Source organism: Falco cherrug, chromosome 9, assembly GCF_023634085.1.
Source record: "Falco cherrug isolate bFalChe1 chromosome 9, bFalChe1.pri, whole genome shotgun sequence".
Taxonomy (NCBI): Eukaryota; Metazoa; Chordata; class Aves; order Falconiformes; family Falconidae; genus Falco; species Falco cherrug.
In genome coordinates, this window is record NC_073705.1 from 13,553,583 (window position 1) to 13,577,937 (window position 24,355).

Genomic DNA, 24,355 nt, shown 5'->3' on the forward strand with positions numbered 1-24,355 from the left:
CTTTCAATGCTAGCTGGATAAGGAAAGAGCTGTAATTTTATTTTTATGCCAGGAGCAGCAGCAATAGGCGCTAGAAAGATGTGCTCCATACGTACAGCAAAACCATTCTGGAGCCAACCGGTGGGTGCAGATAAGAGCCACTTGATGAAACATCAGCTAGGTCACCCCCCGCTGTCTTTGGTCACTGCAATGAATCAGAGCACTGTGTGAGTCAGACCAAATAACCCCCAAGCCCACTACCCCACCTGCGAGCACGGGGGTTAAGTACAAGATGCTTTAGGGGAGAGTGTAAGCAAGAGGCAAAATATCGTGGGCATTCACCTGCATGATCTAATTCCTGTTTGAGTCCAGTTAGGCACTGTGACAAGGAAATCCACAATTTAGTCATGCAATGTATAAAGCAAATGTTCTTTTAATTTATTTTAAATGTTTTGAAGGGTTTGTTTTCCGGGATGCCCTTTAGGCTTGTTAGATAAAGAACTGGATTTCACTCGGGCTTGCTGCCCCTATGCCTTCAATATTTCATGGTGCTCTTCCATACCTCTTTACTTTGCAACCGAGGGGGAGAAATGGACACTTTTCGGAAGGAGTTTGTCTAGCTTATTTTATGTACCTTCTTCAGAAGGGCATGACTGATGCCCTGGCAGTAGCTGTCTTTCCTCAGTGCCTCAGCTGCCATCCACTTTTGATGAAAGGGCTCCATCTTTGGGACACTTGAATGTCCGGGGGAATGGAGAGCCCAGCTGCACCGTGGAGCAGCTGCCTGAAGTCTTGGACCATGGGAAGGAATAAAGAAAACCAAAAGCAAGGTGTGCTCTTTGCTATGACCCCTGCAGGGCTGCACAGCCAGACCTGGAGGGCTGTGGCCCCCAGGAGCAGCCCCTGGCAGCTGCTGGTGAAACCCCAGGAGACAATGGGTGGAAGGGGTTGTGTGCCAGTGGTGTGTTTTGATTTGGAGCAAAAGGCATGAAAAGCGAGCGCAGTGAAAGGGAGAGGCGTCGCTGCGGCTTTCTGGGAGGAGGCAGCGCAGGCAGCAGGACTCACTGCCTGTCCCCATGGGGCTGGGAGGGGTGGGGGGGCAGAGCTGCACCCCAGCCACTGCACGCAGAGCCAAGAGGGATGCAGCCCTTCCCGGGGAAACACTGAGCATCTCTGCTGACTCTTAAGATATTTTGCCTCTTACTTATACTCTCTCCTAAAGCACCTTGTACTTAACTCCCGTGCTCGCAGGTGGGGTAGTGGGCTTGGGGGTTACTTGGTCTGACTCACACGGTGCTCTGATTCATTGCAGTGACCAAAGACAGCGGGGGGTGACCTAACTGATGTTTCATCAAGCTGATGTTCATCCAAGGGCAGGAGAACCCAAGCTGGCCAAAATTATGAAGAAAAACTAAAATGAAACAATATTTACTTGTTAAAGATGCTGAGGCAGGTATTTGGGTTTGTTTTTCTTTCAGCTAATGCCAGGTCAATTTTTCTTTTGATCTGCCTTAGTCCCCCCATCCCTATAGAGGCAGGCACAGTGAGAACACGCTTCAAACAAAGCTGACAGCTTTCTGGTGTGGTTTTGTATGGTTTCCTGAGAATCAGGGGACATTTCTTGTTTTGCAACTTTACAGAAACCCACAAGTATGCTGAAGTGCTTTAAAGACCTAATAAACAGGTTGGTGTTGTGAAAGTTTAGCGAGGGGCAAAAAACGAGCACTGCCACGGTCAGCTCATCTGCTGGGCCCTGACAGCAAATGCACTTTGAGCTTGCTTGTAGCTGTGGCAAGCATGCGGCGCCAAGGGATTTAATGTACCGGTGAGGCGGATGGTTATGAAGCTGCAAGAAGAATGTGGTTAGTTTTACTAGCACCTGTGGCAAGTTCCTTTCAGAGGTCCTCCCACAAGGCAGTCTGTGTTGTACAAGATGATGCAGAAAGAACAGGAGGAGGGAGATGATTGTGTCATATGTTCCCCTGGGGCTCGCTATTTTATTAAAAAAATAATTAAAAAAAAGAGATTAAAAAAAAGCAAAAAAAAAACCACCAACACTCTTTAGATGCTTTTTTTAATTTCACAGGGGACATTCAGTGGAAACTATTATAGTGACATCGTAGGAAGGAGCCAGGCAGCCTCCATCTGTGTGCTGAGCTCATCCCGATCCCTGTGCCTCGAGGAGGAGGGAGATGAGGACAAGAGCAGGCGCTTGCATGGTTGAGGCAATGGTGGTGGCAGTCGAGGGAAGAAGGTGATGATGCTTTTGGCTTTGGCAGTGATTTGCTCTATGTATTGAACTGGGCATTTTCTGCCCCTGTGCTTGGGCTTTTGAAACCGATAACATGGAAATCCCTGGCGTGAGGAGATCTCTTGTGGGACTGATGCCTCTTGGTGTGTTTGAGACATTCCAATAGAAAGTGTTTTCTAGTAGATTTCTTTATGAGGATTAAAAATTAGTGTAAGAAGAAGAAAGATTAGGAAAATATTTGAAGTACAGAATGGCAGTAAGTAGCTCTTATTTTTCACTCTTCCCACGTGTCGCTGGTGAACACGTCTATCTGGCTATGCTTTTTTTTGCAATTATATAAGCAAAGACATAAGGAAAGCTTTCTTCCATAAGTGTTCACCTAAGAAGAAAGCAAGAAAGTTATAGAATCAGTGGCAGTAGATGATTAATGAACCAAACCATCTCTCTTCCCCCAACCACAGCACCACACAATGGGTTTTCACTTTCTCCCAATGGCCTTCAAAACATCCTCATCCTGAGGAGCAGGTTGTTTTGAGCTGATATTTCTGTACCTCAGCCTAGAGAAAGGCACTGGGGTCTCAGAAGGGAAGGCACGTCTATATGATCACTGGTATACCTCTTTCTTGATGGATAGGTGGGAAGCATTGAAACACCGATGTTTCTTAAGCTAGAACATATAAAGCTTCTCTTGAAAGGACAATGACGTGAAAAATTATCTCATGACTCTTACAAGGACTGACTGAGTAGCCTTCAACTTAGTAAATTAGAAATAACACCAGTGCCATTTATTGCTTTACGTTCAACTAGAACCAATGTAAGCGGTGAAAGAAGAGCTGCCAGATGTGAAAATTGGCCAAAAATGATCAGATTTGGACAATATCTCTTGGTTTGCTGCTTTCTGAAGTCCAGCTTGATAAACTCCATATTAATTTTCTGAGCACCTTCAGCCCTCACTGGGAGTCAAAACAAGGTCCTGCAGCTAAGGCTGGCTGGAGAAGGTGGAGACGAAGGTTACCAAAGTCACGAGTGGTCGCACTGGCTGACACGAGAGACCTTTCTGCCCAACTTGGACCTACCTACACAGGTTGTAGGCTTAAGGCTGTCAACAGCTTTAAACCATTAAAAAAGGCAAGAGGCCACCAGGGAAACTTAAAAATAGGGTGCCAAGAGTGCACTAATGGCTGCTTGCATATACACATGGTTCAAAGGGATGTATGTTTGCAGTAACTTCATTAAAATAAGCTGCAGTAATTTGAGGGGAGGAATTTTCCTTTCCAGTGAAGTCCGTCTGGCAGTTTACCCACAAGTGGTCAAACACAGCAACGTCTTTGGGGCTGTGGTGCCAACTCACAGTATTGCTAAGGTGCAAAACTTTTGTTAGAAACAGAAGGGGCGGTGGATTTTTTTTTTTTTTTGTTAAAAGTGTTTGTTTTCTGTGCTTTATTTTTTTCCAGGAAGAGATAGACGAATCTCAGAACTGATGCACTCCAAACTCTTAAATGCTGGCACTGCTTATTAGCTGCTTGCTCAGTGGAGAATATTCTTCCTTATATAGGCCTTTCAGAAACTAGGTCAGAGGATTAACATGAACACTGGCTGCTAAAAATCCTCTTTGACAGCCTGCCTTCCTTTATCATTTTTTTCACTTTGCTCATTGCAGACACCAACACCTTCCAGCTTCTCTATCGATTTCTCCAGGGGTGAGCTGTGCTGACCACCAAAGGTAGCTCCACTCCCCACCACTGCTGCACACCCTTGGCCAGCTGGCCTCTTCGACATTTTTGACCCCCAGCATCAGCTGTCTTCCCTGGAAGGAGAGGTTGTTTTTCAAAGAAATGTGGCGGTGCCACACCAGCCTAGGCGTTCAGTTGATTTGTCAGTGGAAAAACATCTGAACACAGCTGCCCTTGTGTGCTACAGGATGGGTGCTCAGGATACGCTGCCTACGTTTTCCAAAGGTCCTATTCTGAGAAGAGGGGAGCTCTGCTAAGTACCAGGCAGGGTGCCAGACGTTTACCCAACAGTCCCCCTAAAAGGCTACATCTTCTCAATTGGAGATTCTAGGAAGGCCTGCCTGGCAAATAACAATAATAGTCACTGACGCTTTCTGTGAAATGTTTGCACTGAACCGTAAAACTCCACAGAATATTCTTGTTTTTAGATGCTGTTGCTAACTCTGAAGGATCACACACGATACATTTGTGCTGATGGGACATTTCTTGCCATGCTGTTTACAGGTGAGAGATAACATCTTTCTGTAAGACATATGTATGGAGATATATATTTATATATTAAAAATACATACACCCACACATATTCACACATGCACAAGACTTTAAAACTATCATGATACACCCACTTGTCTGATGCAGAAGTGATTTTCTAGCAGGAACAGCACATGCCATTATCATATATCCACTCTTAGTCTGATTCCTAATTTGTATGCACATGCATACCTATTTTAGGACTAAGCTCAGGACTAAAGTAAGATTCTCAGTGACGATTTTAAAATCTCTAGATGACCTCTTAGCAAGGGGATCTTTGTTCCAGAAATGCTAAGTGCAGTACAGCCCTCCAAAATCTGCTGTACCTTCAGGACTTTGAGATTCTGACAACCTGGGAGGGAGCAAGGCTCCTGCAGTACGTTCTGGTTTTGCATCTAATCATGCAGCCTTCAACTAAAAAATAAAGTAGCTGATGTTTCTTTGGCCACTAACGTATGCAAAGCTCAGAGATCTTTTGCTACAGAAACCTTAAACTCTCATCATGTGTTGTTTTCTTTGCAGTTGGAATGAAAGTCACTTGTCAGCTATGTGTATCCTTTCTTCTCTTTCTTCTCCAGATCCAGGTCTAGCAAAGTGTACACGAGTTGTCCACTCGCCATTTGGGCACTCCCTGTTCAGACAGCTGAGCATGCCGATGATTTTCTTCCTTGCTCTATTCTAACTCCAGGCAGTCCATTGGTTGCTGTTGCCTTTGTGATGGAGTCGAGGGGATAACCTTATTTTTTACTGCCTCTTGTTTAGATGAGAAGTAGGTCTGTTGTCCCAGAGGTGCCGTGTGTCTCCTTTTTTGCTGTACTGTAAAGTCCCCTGGGCATCCACCTAGGTAACACCATCAGGTGATGTTTGTTCAGTGCTCAGCCAAGAAGGAGAAAGCAGATGTCTCCAGAATTCAGTGTTTTGCAAAGCCTCCCAAATCAATGCTTTATTGAGGTGGGAAGTTTGATGAGAGTTGCCCAACTGCAATAAGGAGAAACGTTCTAAAGGCACAGATTGTTAAAATCCTTCCCTGGGAGAAGCAAAAGTTTCCAGCTAGGCTCATTAAAGCTAGCTGTACACTTTGATTACCTGCTCAGGCCTTCGGCAGATGAAACAAGGTCTGATCTGGGATTATTCCCTCCTAGGATAGAGTCATATCTTTGGTTTTTCTTTTTTTCTGTAATGTACTTTAAGGCATATACATAAGCGAACGAACTGATTGCTACAGAAAACAGAGAACCCCTACTTAAAAACGCACTATAACAAGAAATATAAACATGCTTTTTTCACATCCTAACAGAGGATTGGAAGGGGGTATCCATCAAAATGTTTTGGCATGTTAGTGATTTCTGCTTGCGTGTAGTGTGGGGCTGGTGGGACTCAGCAGCCATAGGCAGTTGCTGTCAGCTCACCAAGGCTGATGCTCAGAGCCTGTTACCTGCTGCCACCTGTGAAACCTCAGTGGTTTCTGCTCGCCTGCTGAGCTGCCAGAAATGCTGACATTTATGCTGAGCTGGCAGAATTTTAGGGCCTCTATACCAGTGATGCTCCCAGCTTTGCAATGTTATATATATATATATATATTTATATATATATAAATATAATGTGTTTGTGTGTGTGCATGCTGTTCATGTGTACTCTCCCTCTTTAGCCCCAGAGCGGTGGGGAATGGAGTGACATCCTGCTGGCACCGCTCACACGTGGTGTTCCCCAGGGCTCAGCGCCGGGGCCAGTCCTGTTTAGTACCTTTATCAGTGATCTGGATGAGTGAACCAAGTGCACCATCAGTAAGTGTTCGTGGATAACACCAAGTGGGGGGGAGCACTGACCTGCTGGAGGGCAGGGGGCTGCCGAGGGACCTGGGCAGGTTGGGCTGATGGGCCGAGGCCACTTGTATGAGGTTCAACAAGGCTCAGTGCTGGGTTCTGCACTTGGGTCACAAAAACCCCACACATTTTTTTTCTTTTTTTTTTTTTTTTTGTTTATCTCAGCCAGTTACACTTCTTGGCTCTGTCATAAGGGACTTGAAACACCTCTGTGGGGACTACTTCAAAATTTCCCTTCAAAACGTTTGTCTAGGGAAGATAGGTTTGTTTATTTTTTTTTTGTTTTGGCTAAGTATCTTCTCTGCAAGGAGCATCCTATTTACCTGGAAACCTAGAACAGCTTGTTAATAAAAAAGTCCCAACTCTTCCTAAAGCTAAGACTTTTAGAATTGGTTTGATGAAAAAGTGGAAACTATCTCGGAGAATAAATCTGAATGGTTGTGCCCATTGGTGACATAGCCAAGAATTTTTGCTTCCACTTGGGCAAGAAACAGCCCTTTTCACATTATTTCTCTTCTTCTCTTTCTTTGCCAGCTACGGAAATAGAAGGACAAGGCACTAAAGTAAAGTAAAAGTAAAGAGGCAGGGGAAGGGTGGGGAGGAAATGAGCACATGGAGTCCTGAAAGTAGTCTCAGTTTAAGCAGTGGCCAAAATTTCAGGTTAGCTCCTGGTTTTAAACTTTTCTGCACAACTATAAAGAAGGGGGATGCCTGAAGCAAAAGGAGCCACAACAGCGGCAGTGAAAGGGGTTGTCTGTACTGAAACCATCCGTGTGTTGGTTTTTTCCCTCCTAATCTGTCAATCTATCTTTGTCTTTTTCTCTCTTTCCTCTTTGCAGCATATAATTTACAGTAAAAACACAGGAAGCTGAATGATTTCCTCTGAGGAAAGTACCTGACAAAGAGGTGAACGAGTGAAGTCACCAGGCCCTTTGACTTCATCGTTACCCATGGCTCCTCAGTGGTTTCAGACAGAGACGCTATCTTGCAGAGACACCTTTGAAGTGGTTTTGCCAGATCATGGCAGGTGGGAGGCACACGAGGCCCGAGTTTTTCCCTGTGGCAATCCAAGCACGGGGAGTCCTGAGCTTGTGAATAACAGCAGCTATTATTTACGTTGCATGTTGCACACCAAAAAAAAACCCTCTCAACCATTAACAGGCTGTGACCAGAGGTTGTTCTGCACACAGTGCATGGGCTTCAGAGGTTCCTTGCTTATCCAGAGGCTGGGCAGTTTGAGGCTGACTCCTGGGGGCTGCAGTGGGGGACCCAGGCAGGGGGAGGCAGCCTGCAAGCTCCTGTCCCTACGGCACAGCCAGGGCTGCCGTTTGAAGTCCATCTCCTCCATCCCTCTCTGCAGTCTTCTGAGAAGCCAAGTTGGAGAAGCAAAACACCAGCACTAAGGAATGGGACTTGGACCTCCTGTGTTGCAAGGTCCCTTTGAAAAGCTCAGCCCAAACTTTTGCGGTTTCAGACGTCCTGAAGCGGCATTTTTACCCAAAAAAAATGTATCTTCAATGTAACTTAAAAGGGCACAAGTGAGTAACACTTCAGATATCATCTCAATGAGACCATGAGTTCCCCACACTTTAAAAGTGACTAAAACTCAAGTGGGTTTTTCAGTGTGCATGTGACTAAATGCAGGAGTAGAAGGGTTGAGAGACAGACAGAGATTGTAAACTTGGGAGAACATCACCCTCTTTGTTTGACTGTAATGCAATAACCTCCTCTTTTTTTCTTCTCCAACTCCTACTACCTCCAGAAAACCTTCCTTTAAATTGCAGATGTGTTGAAATGATTGCATGTGCTTATATTTTCCTGCTCCATCCTCCACTTGGGATGTCGTTTACACTGCAAAATGAAATAGAACTGATTCATTTTGCAGAAGGAACATGATTGATACAAGCCCGGATGGAGACTCATTCTCAGCTCTGTGGAAATTCCTCACCAAGGTTGCTAGTCAAGTGAAAACCTCTTCACTGTGGAGTCATCAGGGTTGTGTTGCTACTCCTAAACTTCTTGGGCTGGAGCCAGAAAAAGCTTGTGAGCAGGTAAGAATGACCCAGAAAACCAGAACTGTTCTTACATCATCTTTTTTTTTTTTTTTTTTTTTTTTTTTTTTTTTAATGAGAACTGTCTCTCTCACCTAAACCAGCTGCTTCTTCACGGCAAAGATGTCATGTTATTGTTATTCTCTAGACTGAAGGTCTGATGAAGGTGCGTTCCTTTACAGCGAGGCTGTCAGCCTTCCAAGAGCAAAGATCATATGTGCAGCTTTTGCTGATATTTGTTTGCAGTCTCCTGGTGACAAACTGCACCTTGTTTAGCCAGACAAACATATGTTGTACTCACACAAAACTGCTACGGCATGACAGGCTGAGATTTCTTTACCTGGTGAGGGTCCCAGGAAATACCCAAGAAAAAGGCATATGAACAAAGACTACAGTCAAGAGGGTTTCTGAGCAGATTTTTTTCAAAGAAAATGGTAAGGCAATCCTGAACAGGGGATATCCCCACCTGGAGCTCTAAAGCTGTTGAAGGGTTCATGTCTTCTGTTTTGTTTTTATTTTTACATAGATTCCCCCCACACACACTCCCCATAAAATACGTTTTATGATTTTGCCTGATGTCCAGATCCTATATTTGTAAATTTATATGAAGGTGCCTCGTATCTGCTCATTACTTCCAGTCTGCCTGTAGCTCCTGATGAATTGCAGAGAAGAACAGCAACCAGCCAAGCATCGTCTCAGCAATCCCAGCTGTATTCCATAGGTCTGTGTCATCTTGTCCACATTCCTGGAAGGCAGAAGTACGACGTGGCAAGGTGCCTATCAGGCTAATGCCACCACCTTGACATTTTCTGGGTGGAGGATCAAGCTGCTGCTTATTGATGATGGCTAAACATCTCTGTTCAGCTTTCCCTGCTGCTAATCAAGGTCTGACAGAGAAGGTTCATTAGGTTAAGCACCAAGAATGCTAAGAAGAACAAGAAGAAGAGGGGGTAAAAAAAAAGAAGAAAAAAAGTACTGTTCCTGCAGAGTGACAGCCCTCAGAGTTAATGTGGCAGCTGTGAGAAGGTTTACCAAGGCTGCAGTGTTGGATTCAGGTAGTGAAGACTGAGACCAAATGGGTAGCTGGGGCAGCCACTGGATCACTCTATACTCAGATTCCTAGTTTTACACGCTCTTCAACCCCCAGTTATGCCCAACTCCTCTTAAAGCAAAGCAAGTAAAACTTTTCTGTAATTTTGAATGAAGTTATTTGTATGTAATTTTTGTAATTTTGTTGAAGTGACATCCTTGTACAGGAAAGACGGGAAATAGAAGGTGTCTTCTGTTATAAATCACTGCAATAGTTTGGGCTACTTATTCACTAATGTTGGCTCAGGCAAGATGCTCTGGTTTTGTGGTTATATTTAGCCCAGCAACAGGTGAGATCAATTCCCTTGATCAATGAACAGAATGGAAGAGCATCAGGAGAAGAGGTAAGGCAGCTGAACTCAGAGATGGTGCAGCAGAGGAGGGTGCTCTCCTGGGGTCAAACTGGGCCAACATCAAGGTCTCACTCTGGTTGAGGCAGATGGAGGAATCTGAAGTATCTATCATCTCCCACATCAAACTGGAGTGCTCTAGCCACTCTGTCAGTGTGGCTAAAAACTCATGCCTGGATTCAGAAAAACCCCATCATTTAGCAGTCCAAGTCCTAAAAAAAGCCAGAGGATTTAATAACCTAAAAGCTGCCATCAACTTAAGCCTCAGTCCCCAAAAATTATCTGTCCAGCTGTATTTGCCCAGCTGGCCTGAAGCGCTCACCTCACCCGTACTTAAATCCCAGTCTGAGATCTTGCTAGGACTGCAGGATGAATCGAGGTGTCTGCAGGGCTGGGCACACACATTGACTGAAGGAGGCAGAATAGGTACAGTGGCACTGGAAAAGATGCTTTCCATCTACACGTCTCAAAAATACCCCTTATGGATACAAACAACGCCATAGATCCCACTCATTTCCCCAAACACCTCCTTCATTGCCTTTGAGACCTCGGATCTTGCTGTCTAAATATTCCTGAAGCCCTTCCTCTCCTGCCCCCTGTGAGGCTCCTAAACTGCTTCATCGCGTTAACTATTAACACCAGCACTAAGGTGGTTTATGTTTTTTTAAGTTGACAAACTAACCAGACAGCAATTTGGTCTGCCCTTGTCAGGTTTATAAATAAATTTCAGAACTGGGGGTGTTTTAAAGCTAATCTCACAAATGACAACCAGGAAAGGGGGGAGAGAAATAGCAGAAAGCGAATATCCCTGACAGTGGCCCGCAGCAGAGCTGCTTGGTACCAAATCAAGCCCGTGTCAGCTCTGAAGGGTGCTTTGGCACGTGTTCCTTCAAGGATTTGCCAGTTTCTCTCTCACAGTAGTAATGATGAAAAATACCAGGCAGGGCATCTGTCAGTGAGTAATTACAGGCAAGATCATCTTTCTGCTGTGCAGTGTTTGTGTCATTTCTGGAGTGAGGTACAAATACGAGCCCGTCTCCAGCAGCCCTTTTTGGATCTGCCAAGCTAAATGACATCACAACCAGATACAGACAGCTTTGGGATGTTCCTAGAAATGAGAAAATAATTTCATAAATGTCATTTCTTTCTCTGAATGTCTGCAAACAGACTGCAAGATCTTTCAAGTCCCCAGTTATACAGATTTAGTGCCATTTCCTAATAACTTGAAAAGCATCTTGAGAGTAGAGCATATTTCTTCATTATTGGATTTGCTGTCTTTTATACTGCCAATCATTTGCTCTGAAAAACACCAAAGAGGGGCTATTAATTAGAGAATAAATTGAATAGAGTGCTGCAGCTCACATCCTTGCTAGCACTCCGGAAGGTCAAAAGAGGCTTGTGATCCCTGTGCAAAACATACAGGATTCACTAGTATAACTTCAACTGAGGGGCAAGGGTGGGAGAGAAAGAAATTAAAGGTACATGGAATAACGTTGATGAAGGAAGTTCCTCTTTGACATGTGCTTTTGCTGTGACCTAGTTCCTGCAAGCCCAAAATAAACTTTTCCCCACAGCTGCCCTTGTGAAGTTCCTGCTGTGTGGCCACAGGGTGATGCTTTACTCCATGCAGTTAGTTTTCCTAACCAAGACCACTGCTGCTGAGGCACCACCACCAGCTAGGAAGCTCGGAGTGCTGGAGAAGACAGCAGTGAAGAATGGCAGCACCTGGACCGATGCTGGGTACCTGCAGGATTTCCAAGCTCTGCCACAGGGCAGGCATAGCCCAGGACAGACGGACTCCGTGTGCCATCTGCCGGTACCTGGGCTTAAAGCAGATGAAGGGAGTGGGCAGCGGTGCCAGGAGATGCTGGAATAGAAACAGTGTGAAGAGAAGACCTCCAATAGTTTTTACTAATTTTGTTAGGAATGTCTCCCACTTCCCCTGCCAGGCATTGCCTGTTCCCAGACGGTAAACCCTCTGCACCATCCCTGCATTCTCTTAGTCTGTGGTCCTAAAGTCTGCCTAGCCATAGGTAGCTGTGGCTGTCTGAGATGGTTCCTGGGAGATGAATTACAGGTATCCACAGAAATTAGACATTTCTGAGTTGTAGTTGCTGAGACGGATTACTAGCAAAGCATAGCACACAGGTTTTGATGCTCTTGTCTGCAGCACCTTCTGTGTCCCCATTCAGCTATTGCTGTGTCCTGGGGCTCTCTCCCAGTAAAGCTGGTCCCAGTGCACACCCTAGCACTGGGGCGCCCCACCAGGCTCTCCCCTCTGTGGCGATGCCAAAGTTTCAGTCAAGACCATGAACAAGACAGCCCTGGGACATAACCATTCCCGAGGGCTAACGCTCAGCTAAAGCTCAGAAATGCAATAATCAAAGGATTACAATAAAAAATAATGACAATTGTAAAAGGAAAAAAAATTAGGAAGGTGGGACCTGAGGGTGAAGACAAGTAATGCTCTCCTTCCTTCCTTTCCTCCCTCCTGATTTGGAAGCTTTTCAGTGATGTTTCCAATGCACACACACTTTTTACACCCTGTTTCAAAGCAACAATATCCAACCTTACCCAGGAACTAGCACTTCATGGTAAGTCTTACTCAGAGCTGATCACATCCACTCTGACTGAAAGTATCTTCTTTCCCAGCCACTTCCAGCGAGCACCAAGGAGGAGACAGAAACACTTGTCTTGTTTGAAAAGTACAGCCTTGAAACAGGGCAGAGAGACTGGATTAAAACAAAAGATCTTTTATTGCCTTCAGCTGAAGAGTATGATACAGAGGAACTACACATAGGTTTCATTCTTATTAAAAAAGAGAGCCCTTTATTTACACAAGTGTTCAAAGCTGCCCATGGTACCTAACAACAACTCTGTATTTGTATTCTTCTGTTAGTTATTCCCACCTAGATGGAGCAAGCGCTGGTCAGTAACACTTAGAAAAAACATGTAGGAAGCTTTTGGGCAGGAGAAAAAAGAAAAGAAATATGTTCTAAAAGAAACCAATTCCTTAGGGGCATTTCACTGTTACAGACCCAGCAGAATACTTACAGCCAGTCACTGACACAAGGAACAGTTTTCGTATGGGCTCAGCAGCCTAATCATTCTCAGCCTTTCTTTTGCTTCCCCATCTAAGGTAACATACCCTGGACATGCACAAACTCAACATGTATGAAAAAAGGTAGAAATTTATTTTAAAGTAATTGTGCTTTTATTTATAAAAAAAAAATTTACAATCAGACACTGTCCTGCTGTGTTTCCGAAAGCATGGTTCTCTTAAAAATGACAAAAACCTTAGCTTATTATTATTATCATTATTATTATTACTTTTTCATTATATTAATAATATTAATCTTATGTTTAAGTTTAAAACATACTGCTTTCCCCTTCCCATCCCCTCCTTCTCTGTGGTACTTGATATATATATAAAAAAAGGCTTTCCGACGACCAATGAATTTCAATTATAGCTAATAATAATAATAATAATAATGATAATGATAATTAATCATACAAATTTCTGTGTGTAAAATATGGCTGGTTCTAGAACAAACTACCAATGTACAAAACTGTTCTCCCTCCCTTACCCCGGGTGACCCAAAAGATAGTCAAACTGCGGAAGAAACTTGTCCCAGAGGCTTTCTGAGAAAACAAAAATCAATGAAACAACATACAACCCTTGAGATTGTTGTCTTTGGTGTGGAGGACATTACTGGTGGGCAGCTGGAGCTGCTCTGCTAAAAACACTGGGACGCTTAAGGCTTATTGTTTGGGCTGCTGCAGAAGCCTCTGTCGGGCCACGGGTCACCGATGCTTTGGTACGACTACCAGCTCCTCACATCCCACCACCCCAGTGATGCCAGAGGTTCTCCCCACACCCCCACTCTATTTCCCTCCCCCCCATCACCCTGCCCATAGCCCCTTCGCCACCACTCAGGCTTTACGCTCGCTTTCGCCTGCCTTCCAGATTTCGGAAGCTGGAGGGTCTCAGCTTCATCTCTGCAAACTGGATGGAATATTCGTGGCCCTTCCAGTGGAACCAGTTAACACCCTGCCAAGACAAAGATGAAGTGTGGGAGGTCACACATTCCCTTTTCCTTTTGTCAGCTTTCACTGCTTTTGTTTCAGATGTCGGGCTGGTTTATAATTTGAGAACAGAGCACGGCAAAGGAGCAGGGCTTGGGGAGGCACGGGGCATGGGGTGCTGGCACGCGTGACCTGTACAAGCAAACCCACACAATTTCCCCTGGAGCTGTCACCCTGCCCGGCTTTCATGCCATGATGGTTTGCTTCACATGTTGAAAACTACAATTGTTCCCTGCACGCTTGGGATATTCCTTTGGAAAATCATACAAAACGATCAAATTTTCACCAGCTGACATTAAATTCTTGTTTTGTGAGCAACTGTCCATATCTTTCCCTATGATCCTTTGGTCTGGAGGGTGGGCTTGGCTGGTGCTCTTATGTCCGGGTAGCTGAACCACCAGACAGACCCATAATTCCAACTCCCCTTCTTCTCATGCATTATGGAAGCCTTCAAACGCCAAACTCACCTGACTGTGGCTGTTGTCACCGTATCTGCCCATCAGATTGACTCGGTGACAATTCTTGTACCAGAAGGCACCCTTGTATGACAAAGCACAGTTGGTGATGGCAGAATCGTTGTCCTTGTCAAAGGTGGAGAAGGACCTTCCGTTATGGTATGTCATGGAGTCACCTGAATGGGGGAGACAAAAGAAAGAGCAAGGTCAGTGATTTGCCTGGTTTAAATCACATAGGAGTGACCGTTCTACAGAAAATGTTTGGACCATGCCATGCACCATCTGTGAAGCCTGACTGTGTATCTATGTTTTTAAAAATTGACTTGTTTTAATACAGAAGGAAGTGACAATTTTTATTGTTGGAAGCAAGTAAAAATATTTTCCCAGGTGGTCTCTAATCCCCAATTTATTAAGTGTATTTTTATGCAGCTCAATTTTTCTGCATTTTGTGCTGAAAGCTGGATCTTGGCCCTGTACAGAAGGCAGTGTGAACAAAGCAGGTCCAGAGACCTCCGCAAGGAGTGAATCAAGACCAAAGGAGTCTCCACACTTCCCTGGCCCATGCAGTAAAGCCACCCATCTTCTTTAGCTGGAAACACAGACAGAGAGATGGCTGCCTAGCACTGACCTCCCACTCCCAGGGGCCAGGTGCCCATTTACAGGTGGGTGCAAGAGGACCAGCCTTGGGTGTACGCCTGAGGCAGAGCTCCCATTCATGCCTTACTATCTACGTTGCTCCATCCATTAATCCTCAGCCTGGATGCTTAGGAAAAGGTAGTAGTAGAATTGAATCCTACTAACTATAGCAGCTACTACTGCTCTGCACCAGTGTGTTTGCCTCAAATAGACATTAATTCTACTACTGCTGCATATTCTTTGTCTGTAACCCTATAGACTGTGCATAAAGTTCATGTGATGGTCACAGGGCAGAGTCCATACATACACATCTCTGTGGTCTCTTTTTATGCACCTAGCAGCAAAATCTCTTTTCAAGACATCCTCTGGAGCTGGATTTATCTTTTAATCCTGTGAAGCCCTGATGAGGACTCACTAAGTGCTGCAGGGTTTGCCCCAGTGTAATTACAAAAGGCAGATGATTTGTTCAGCAAAATTAAAAATCATGTTATAGCAGGACTCTGCCGCATATTCGGCTGAGAAGACACGAGGCTGTGCCAAGCTATTCTTAGCTGTATAAATGACAGCCAAGCATCAGCCAAATGAGTTATATGGCTGTTTAATACACTTGTTTATATTCTGTCATAAGCATGCCATAAAATGTGGCACCTAAATGATTGGAAGATTTAAAATGGAAACATAAAATATATTGATATGTTTATATTTTCAAACACCTAACATATCAGAGGTACCTGCTGTGACACTGATCTGCAACATTCACAGTTATCTTGAGTCAACTGGGAGGAAACTGCAAATCAGAAGCAAAAAAAAAGCTTTCATCTCACCTGCTGTGCCACTGTACCCATCCACTCTTAGCCGGTATCTGCTCTTTGAGTCTCCAACGCTGAACCTGTCATAGACAGCATAAGCTGTCTCACCTTTGTCCCGCAGATCCACACGCAGCTCGTACTGGCCCTGAGAAGTGATTTTGTGGAGGTTCTCCAGGCCTGTGGATGTAAATGAACAATTCATTTGTCTCCCCGTGTTTATTTCTCTACCGTCACATTATCCCATAAAGAGGGTCATACTGGCCTGTATAGATACAACAGGGCATACAGACTGGTGAGGGAAGTGAGCTATTTCAGCTGTTAGCACAACAGCAAACAGCTAAACCCAGGCTGGCTGGGAGACCTCTTCCCTTCAAACCACGGCACAAGGTAGCCTGTTGGGAAAAGCAATCAAAGTTGTGCTGTGTGATCATCGCTGCTTTTCATTTTACAACCAAATAAAATGTAGCACAATCTTTGAAAAAATTTGCTTTTTCCTTCTCTTTTCCCCACTTTGCTTCATTCAGTTATACGCCTGTGTTGCTGCGGGTGTTCTGGAAGTACAGGCAGAAGGTTTGCTGTTGCTTCTCAGGCTGCCTTCTGACTCTCTACGGAGCCCCAGTGAGCACTGGTATGCTATGTTTGGTGACCCAAGAAATGTGACAGCTGTGACCTGCAGCTGTGGGGACTGGCTTGGACCTGGCAGTTCCAGTCTCCCTCACATGCTCTCCTCAGCCTCCCTCAGCCAGGTTACCGTCCCCTTTACAAATATCCTTGCCAGCTAAGCGGAGGCTTCCAAGAGGCTCCTAATCTTTTGGGCTGCCCTTCATCTTTTCTTTTTAAGAAAGACAAATTCTTGACACTTACCTATCCAGAATTCATCCTGAGGATCTCCAAACCCAGCCACATAAGACTTCCAGTTCTTGTAGAAATCCTCCTTTCCGTTTTGACGCCTCAGGAACACCTACAACCATGGCCACAAGCAGCGTCACCGACAGAGTGCCTTGGGCAGAAAGGGCACTAGTGATGTGGCTTTGCCAAACGCAGAGCCTGGCGTCACTGCTGCCCTGCCTTTACCACCCGGAGCAGCTGCTGTGTTGTACCACGACTGCTGAATGCTCCCTGCTGGCTTGGAGTGTCTAGTTTCTCTGTTGGGTACCCAGGCTCATTCCCTGCATGATGCTCTCTGCTTTTTTAACAGCCTCTTGCACTTCTCCATTTCTCAGCCAAGTCTTTCTACATCCCTCAGTCCCCTAGCCATGCATTTCTCCAGCTCCTTCTTTTCTTTCTGTGCCCTGGGTCCCTCTGGCATGTCCAAATTCGAGGCTGTCAGTGCAGAGAGCTGGTGAGTTTATTGCCATTCATTTGTTGTCCAGGTGGGATGTGTCCCTTGCCGGGCTCACCACCATGCCCCGTGGCTGCTGAACACCTGATTTTTCTGGCCTGTGATTAAATCTCCTTCACTGTCTTTCTCATCCAAATAGTCAGTCCACCCTCCTCTCACCTAATTAGCTATTTAGAAGGTGTGTATCTGATCTAAGATGGTAATTTCAGCATCCCCTATAGCCAATGGAGAGAGATCAGTGCTTTTCCTAGGTGCTGAAACCACTGATGTGACCCATCCTTTGGATGGTCTCTCTCCTCTCCTCCAGCTCCCCCCTCCACCTACAGAAAGAGCTGGTAAGCTTGTTCTAGGCACCTAGGTGTCCTACCTGAGATAAAATTCCCCAAATTTACAGACAAGTCATCCCTACTCTGATAAGAGAGCACTATGAGGGATGCTGTAGGTGAACAGGGATGGGATGTGCTATCCCTGCCCTTAGTATAGGCAGATACACGTAAGGGTGGTGGGGGGCTCTCCCCCTTACTCACAATCCAGCCGCCACCGTCCTCGCCCATGTCGCAGAAGACTTGCAGAGGCTGAGCCTTGTCCCCGTTCAAGTAAATTGTGTAGATCCCAGAGGTGGTTTCTCCATTCAGGAGAGCCTGGGAGCAATCTTTGGGGTAAGGATAGAGAAGACCAGCTGCACACACACAAAAAGAGAAAAAAGTCCTTAAGAAATCAGCAGTTACAAGGAATTTGTTGAATATAGATGACTCACGAAAATCTGTTTGGGGTCAATGGCACAGCCAAGTACATAGTGCAGGAACGGGGTTGTAATTGCTATCCTACATGTAGAAGATTCACAGTAAACAGCAGATGATGTAAATTTTTCTTTTGAATATGCTTTTGCACATCTGTCTACACTTTTTAAGTGCTGTGAATGCCGCCTAACTACTCCCTGCTATGATGGGAATGCATCCGCCAGCTAAATACTGAAATGGCATGAGCTGTGTTCACAGCAACTTTTGGGTAAAACCAAACCTACCAAACCCTGATAATGTCATAGAAAAAGGAGGGGGAAATACAAAGACAGGATTACAATGAAAAATAAAAAGATTGGTAGTATTTTGCTAGCAAGTACAATATTAAATATGTTACAAAACTTTCAAAAAACAAAGCAAACACTAACAGTTGAAACTACAGGGAAATGTCATTAAGCATTTCTTTCTAACAAGCTAATAGCATCATTCCAGTCAGAACAATTTCTAACCCCCTAAAAAGCTTTTCTTTTTACTTTTTAAATTCACTCAGGCTATTAACTTTTCAGTCAATGGTCCAATTAAGTGAAGTTCTAGGTGTGCCTGTTGGAGAGTTTGAACTGTGGCTGTTCACGGGGTGGTTGTTGCTCCCTTTCCAGAGTGCTGGCCATCCCTGCCGCTGCCTCAGCTACAGAATTTGCATCAGCTCCTGGATTCAGAGGAAAGTAGCTCTCTCCCTCTAACTTAACAGCACACAAATGCATGTTTCGAGTTGAGGCCAGGCTTAAGCATCTGCCTGAATGCGGCTGACACCCTGTTTGTATGGGCAAAGGCACCCCGTTAAGTCCCTGCTTGCGGTCAGTTTCCCAACTGTTGCTTAAATACACCCAGGTTTAATTCTCCAATATCTGGTTGTGGTTTGTTGCCTGGTGGTAGAGTTTATCCTGCTCTGCACAAGGAGTGACTGTGAGCAGGGTCGGGGATGTGTCGCTTTCATCAGCACTTCTGTGAGCCCTTGGGCTGACGGTCCAAGTGACAGAAGGGACAATGGGAACGGCTGAAGGTCCTGCTGGTTCTAAAAGGCTGGAAACCATGGAAAGTGAGACAAACAACAGGTGAGGTTTCACAGTTAATACTGAACAACTTTTTCTTTTAACGTCAGCTGTGAAGTGACCTTCAGAGAACCCAATCTACTCTTGCATTCTGCTCACTGGAGAGCTGTCCTCTTAGAGCTGGAACAAATGCTGTGTGGCTTTATGAAAACTGATCTCAGAAAGAGTAGAAAACAGCCTGTCCAGAAATGCATCTCCTTGGACCACTGAACTGGTTTGTGTATGTGTGTGTATGTGGTTTGCTTCATTTCAACTTCAAATGCTGATTTGTTTTAAGCACTTGCTATGCGTCAATACAGAGGTCAATCAGGGTGTCAGCTGGGATTTTAAAGAGCAATGTTCCTTTCCAAATTTTACGCGGGAAAGATAGGATGTTTCATCAGAGAGAGGACTAGAGACGTAATGTGGATGGATATAAAGAAAATAATTTCATCCTGCCAGTCTGGTGAAAGCAGGTGACACTGCAGCTCAGGGGGAACAGGGACTTTTGCACTGACACTACAAGCAAAATGAAGCACATACTGACAGTTGGAGTAAAAATCTTCTATGAGATCTGTGCCTGCTCTGCCCTGAGAGCAGTAACTTATATGTTCCTTCAGCTGTGCGTGTGCTCTAAAGGCCTTACTTGTGGTGAAAAGAGTCTGGATTGTTTTGCTCTTCAGGGATCCGCTCAGCGCCTGGAGTTTCACCATGTACTGAGTAGATGGGCTCAGCTCCGTGAGGCTGTAAGAAGTTGTCTCGGGGTTTAGGATGACTTCCTGTGGAGAGGAGAAATAATACAGGTAAACCTCAGTGAGCAAATCATAATGACCAGAACTGTTATTTATTTTAGTTTGTCACATTATTTTTTTGTGGTAATTATTTATGGTATTTTTAACGATCTAAATTATTTAATACAAAACTTCTATTCCTCTAAGATTTTTATTAAGCAAACTTCCTTTAGAAGTTCGAGAAAAGTTGCCTGGAAATGAATGTTTACCATCATAATGTATAAATTGTGTGATATAAAAGCAAGTTAGCATAAAAGTTTACATGCCCTAAACATACCCATTGTATAGATTTGTTTGTGAAACTCATAAAAAATCAAGAATAATCACCCTTTAGGACAAGGAAATATACTGCAGTCTTCCAAAGGCTGCTTTTCTGTAACTTTAAAGGACTGGTTTTCAGTATGCTTAGGGGATTCACCTTCTTGAAACTCAAAACCCTTTCTGATGTACCAGGCTGGACATCCAAAATTATTTGCAATTTTTTGCTGGGATTTACCTCATTTAAGCAACCAGTGTAATCTAGTTATTTAGGAACATAATAAAATTATTGGGGAGCAAGAGGCACTTTCCAAGGAGATCCATCCTGCCTTAGACACCTCCCTTGCAGAGGGGTGCGTTCTCCTGAGTTTGGAAAGGGGAATCCCATTTTTTGAGGTGTCTGAGTTTATCCTATGGTACAGGTTTGGAATGAGGGAAAACGGCTGCTTGTGCTTTTATCCATATTGTGGAGAGATGACGGTTGAAATTCTGGCTGCAATTGAGCTTGTTTCAGGCTGTGATATAGGAAAGTACTTACTCAGGTTTGGAATGCATTTGTGTTCAAGCAGGCACTGAAACAGGCACTTTGTATTTTACCGTGTTTATCTTAAGGCGTATGATTCTGTTCCATTGCTGGATGCTTCAGAGCATCTCTGCTGCCCAGTTCTGAGGCACAGCCCTTCTGGTTTTGTTACAAGTGCTCTACCTTGACTCTGCCATCAACGGACTCGTAGATCAGGAGATAACCAGTGACAGGAGCACGAGGAGGCCTCCAAGTCAACACAGCTGTTTCTGACTGAACCTCAGTGGCACTTAAATCTCTTGGAGCATCCAGTCCTGATGGAGACAAAGGATCAATTAAAATCACAACTATATGAAGTTTAGTACTCAGGCTATCTTTATGGACAGTATATTAAAACAGGAAAGCAAACATTTTCTCCCCAGAAATTTGAAAGTGAAAAATATTACAACCTACATTTTGTAATCAAACAGTAATTTTCCCATTGGAAGTTTTGAAATAAAGGTATTTACTTTATCTAAGTCTAAGTATTGGCTTGTGTCAGGCACTTTATAAGCAGTTGCATCAAAATGTCTTTTGAAACAAAATTGTGCCTTTCATTGTTTCACACAAGAAGAGGGATTGGTATTTATATATTCCCAGGAAGAAAATCTTTGGTTTCAATGACACCTCTTTTGGACAGGAAAATTTTTCATACTTGGTCTGGCTACAGCTTCCCTTCTTCACTGTAATTATAACATGGAATTTGTAAGACTTGGCTCTTGGCTCCTTTGCCCTGGGACAAGCCAAGTAACAGTGAGGAAAACAAGAAATGTCCATGATTTCATTGATGCTCCTGGAAAGCCCTAAGTATGAAACTAGCTGGATACCTTCAGCATTGGTATTCCAGCATCAGCCCCAAAGAAGAGCTCTTGCTCCTGCTTTGTTTGAGAATCTGTAGAAATGGTGACAGAAAACCACCTTCTGGATCAGTCACGCCAGCCTTCCACCTGAGAAAAGTTGGTGCAAATGCTACCCAAATTCAGGTTTCTACTAAAAAAAGCACAACGTGCTGGGTCACTTGCTGGTATTAGAGAAACGTAAGCCAGGAGGGACTAAAAGAGATGGCAGCTCTCCCCTGCAGTGAGGTGGGACATAGCACCGGTAGTAAACTGAGTGGAGAGGGTTGCTCTCCCCTGCAGTGAGGTGGGACATAGCACCTGTAGTAAACTGAGTGGAGAGGGTTTCACTCTTCTGTGTGTCCTTCAGCGCATGGATACTCAGCGTATACTCAGTTGCAGGTCGAAGGCCCTTCAGGTCATACTCCACAGTGTTTCCTGATACCATCTGGGTAACTTCTGGTTCTAAGAAGAAAACACAAAACAGAACAGATCCCAGCATTATTCAGACATGTCATGATGTACTCAACTTCACACTCCACTCAGTGATTTTTTAATTTTATTTTATTTTATTTTTTACTAGCTGGGGAGCAAGAGCAAAATAGTAAAAGCCCAGAGCCCATCTCCCTGCTCTCACCTGTGCTGATTCTGAATTACTACCAGAGTACTTTAGCGAGAAGTATTAGCACTCTCTAGTGTTCATATGAATTATAACGCCATCTTTTCAAGAATCTTGTTACCTCTGCTCACATCTGAATTGGGAATGCCTAACTGAAATGACAGTTTTTAAAATGTTTCCCTCAAATAACAGCCCCCTGCCATCTTCCTGGAGTCACGTCGCTGCACCCATTTCGGAGCATCCTTCGAGAGCTGTACCGCTGTCAGCTCCCGGACCCATCACTAACTCCTCACCGTCCTCAGAAGCGTAGGAGACAACGTAATTATCCACAGCAGCAATCGCTGGCTGCCAGGTCGCCAGAGCCTCAGCATCTGTGATGTTCACCACTACTAGACCTGACGGGCTGTCCAGAGCTGAAAGGAAGAGAATAACAAATTGAAGGAATTTGACATTTGACAAATGTTCTTGGCTCTGTGCAATGCTCTGTTGTAAATACATGATACAAAATGCACAAACACTGCTGCTTGATGCAGCTTTTCTGATTGCCTTTGGAATAGTGGAGCTCTGCAGGAAAGACGTCAGTGCCTGTAAAGAGACATCAAATGCCTCGGCTGGAAAGGGGGGGTCAATGTCTGGATTAAACACTGGGAACAGCCATAACCATGTTCTCAGATCAGTCTTGATATCGTCAATCTTAACGACTCTGTCAGAGCTGACATATTTCTCTCAACACCCCGAAATCTGGGCTGCTTTTTTGGAGCAAACTTGGGAGGCAGAGCTGGGAAAAAGAATTAATATGACAGCAACTGATCACCACCATGACCTTCTACCGGCTTGCCCTGCATGTTTAAAAATAAACCAATCAAACAGGCAGCCAACCATCCAAAATCCCCACACGGCCTGCCTTGCTTCCTCACAGGACTCTGCTTTGCACATGGCTTTATGCTCTCCCTGAACTAGGATAGATATCTGCCTCCAGTACGGCTGGGATGGGCTTAGACATTTCATGTTAGTATCCAATACTCGTCAACTTGTTCCTTGCCTCTGTTCTCTGGATACTTGCTCCCCCCCAAAATAAGAATGAATGATGGAGACTGCAGGGTGGGGTCAGCAGAGGCGGTGAACCCTCATTGCCTGCAGGGATATTTAAAGCTGCTGAGTTAAAGAAAAAAAAACAGGAGAGAGAATGTTTTTACTCTTAGCACACAGTCTGGAACCTGGGAGAGTCTGAGTCCACAACAAAAACTGGTCTGAGCTGCTCAGCTGAGCTGGCACTTTGCTCCCTTGTCTGTAAAATAGTGTTAAGTAGCTTCTGGTTTTTTTTCTGATGTATTAGGACTGTAACTATGTGAATTGTCTCTGTCTCACTGGAAGTTGAGCATCAGCACTAAGCAGATGGGAGCCTGATCACTTGCAATTTCTAGTCTCATCTGAAATACAGAGGCACAAAGAAAGAGTAGGCAAAAGGACAGCAAAAATGGGATTTCAGTGGGTCTGCAGCTCCGGTTCCCCAGCCTCTCCTACGGCACAGACAACACATTGGAAAAACTGCTATTTGCTCTTTATTTATCACCTGTTTTCAGAGTGCCAGAGATGGGTTCACTTTCTTCAAAGCCTTTCACGGAGATGATACTAACATTGTAGTCTACACCTGGCACTAACTTCACCAGCTTGGTCCTTGTCTTGCTTCCATCGACTGTAACAACATTTGGAGTACCTAGGATGAAGCCAAATGCCAAGGGATTAGTGACACAATACTCCAGGAAATGCTTGAAGGATGTGTTTCAAGCTAAAGACATTTTGACCAACATGCACCTACTTGTACAGGAGGTGGTGAATTTTCCCTAGTTAGTTACAATCACCGATGTCAAAGGGTAGCCTCAGGAAAAAATATTGCTGCCATGACATGTAAATCTAAGACATTGGTTTCTATTCATTCCTAATGGTATGCCAACAGTAAGGAAAAAATTAACATTTCTGTTCAGAAAAATAGGATTTTACAAATGAGATGTAAGGTGAAAACACAATGTACTCTACATGGAAATTCATACACCTGCAAGAGGACAGGACTCGCAACTTCGATCTGCCTTGTTTCTGGTAAGGGCTAGAAGTTTCTCTTTCACCCATCTCATTTCAAATAAGGATACAGTATATATCATTTTAAGAGGTGCTGTATATGTGGGTGAGGACTTAGGACACATATTTGTTTCAGATTCTGGGTTTATTCCAGGAAAGCACTTAGACAAGTGCCTAACTTTATGATAGCGGATTGCTCCTTTTCTTCTGTGGGACAACTATATATTTAAAGTTGTGTGCATGCTTACAT

The 24,355-nt window shown here is 44.4% G+C and overlaps 1 protein-coding gene and 1 long non-coding RNA gene across 5 annotated transcripts in view; one reads left to right on the forward strand and one right to left on the reverse strand.

Moving 5' to 3' along the window:
• The window catches only part of LOC114016641 (uncharacterized), a 118,615-nt gene extending 109,484 nt beyond the window's left edge, over nucleotides 1-9,131 (forward strand). Inside the window, exons 4-7 of the long non-coding RNA XR_003561216.2 lie at nucleotides 4,392-4,467; nucleotides 6,143-6,278; nucleotides 7,157-8,368; nucleotides 9,007-9,131. This is a non-coding gene — a long non-coding RNA (uncharacterized LOC114016641). The remainder of the gene's footprint in view (nucleotides 1-4,391; nucleotides 4,468-6,142; nucleotides 6,279-7,156; nucleotides 8,369-9,006) is intronic.
• Nucleotides 9,132-12,544: 3,413 nt separating this feature from the next.
• The window catches only part of TNC (tenascin C), a 72,126-nt gene continuing 60,315 nt past the window's right edge, over nucleotides 12,545-24,355 (reverse strand). For all 4 annotated transcript variants that reach the window (XM_055719777.1, XM_014282312.3, XM_027809477.2 and 1 more), the window contains 10 exons: nucleotides 23,603-23,746; nucleotides 22,323-22,442; nucleotides 21,732-21,875; nucleotides 20,719-20,849; nucleotides 19,610-19,742; nucleotides 17,663-17,814; nucleotides 16,658-16,754; nucleotides 15,809-15,970; nucleotides 14,361-14,524; nucleotides 12,545-13,858 (listed from right to left, as the gene is read on the reverse strand). In XM_055719777.1, the coding sequence (XP_055575752.1) occupies nucleotides 13,748-13,858; nucleotides 14,361-14,524; nucleotides 15,809-15,970; nucleotides 16,658-16,754; nucleotides 17,663-17,814; nucleotides 19,610-19,742; nucleotides 20,719-20,849; nucleotides 21,732-21,875; nucleotides 22,323-22,442; nucleotides 23,603-23,746 (1,358 nt within the window). In that variant the 3' untranslated portion in view covers nucleotides 12,545-13,747. The remainder of the gene's footprint in view (nucleotides 13,859-14,360; nucleotides 14,525-15,808; nucleotides 15,971-16,657; nucleotides 16,755-17,662; nucleotides 17,815-19,609; nucleotides 19,743-20,718; nucleotides 20,850-21,731; nucleotides 21,876-22,322; nucleotides 22,443-23,602; nucleotides 23,747-24,355) is intronic.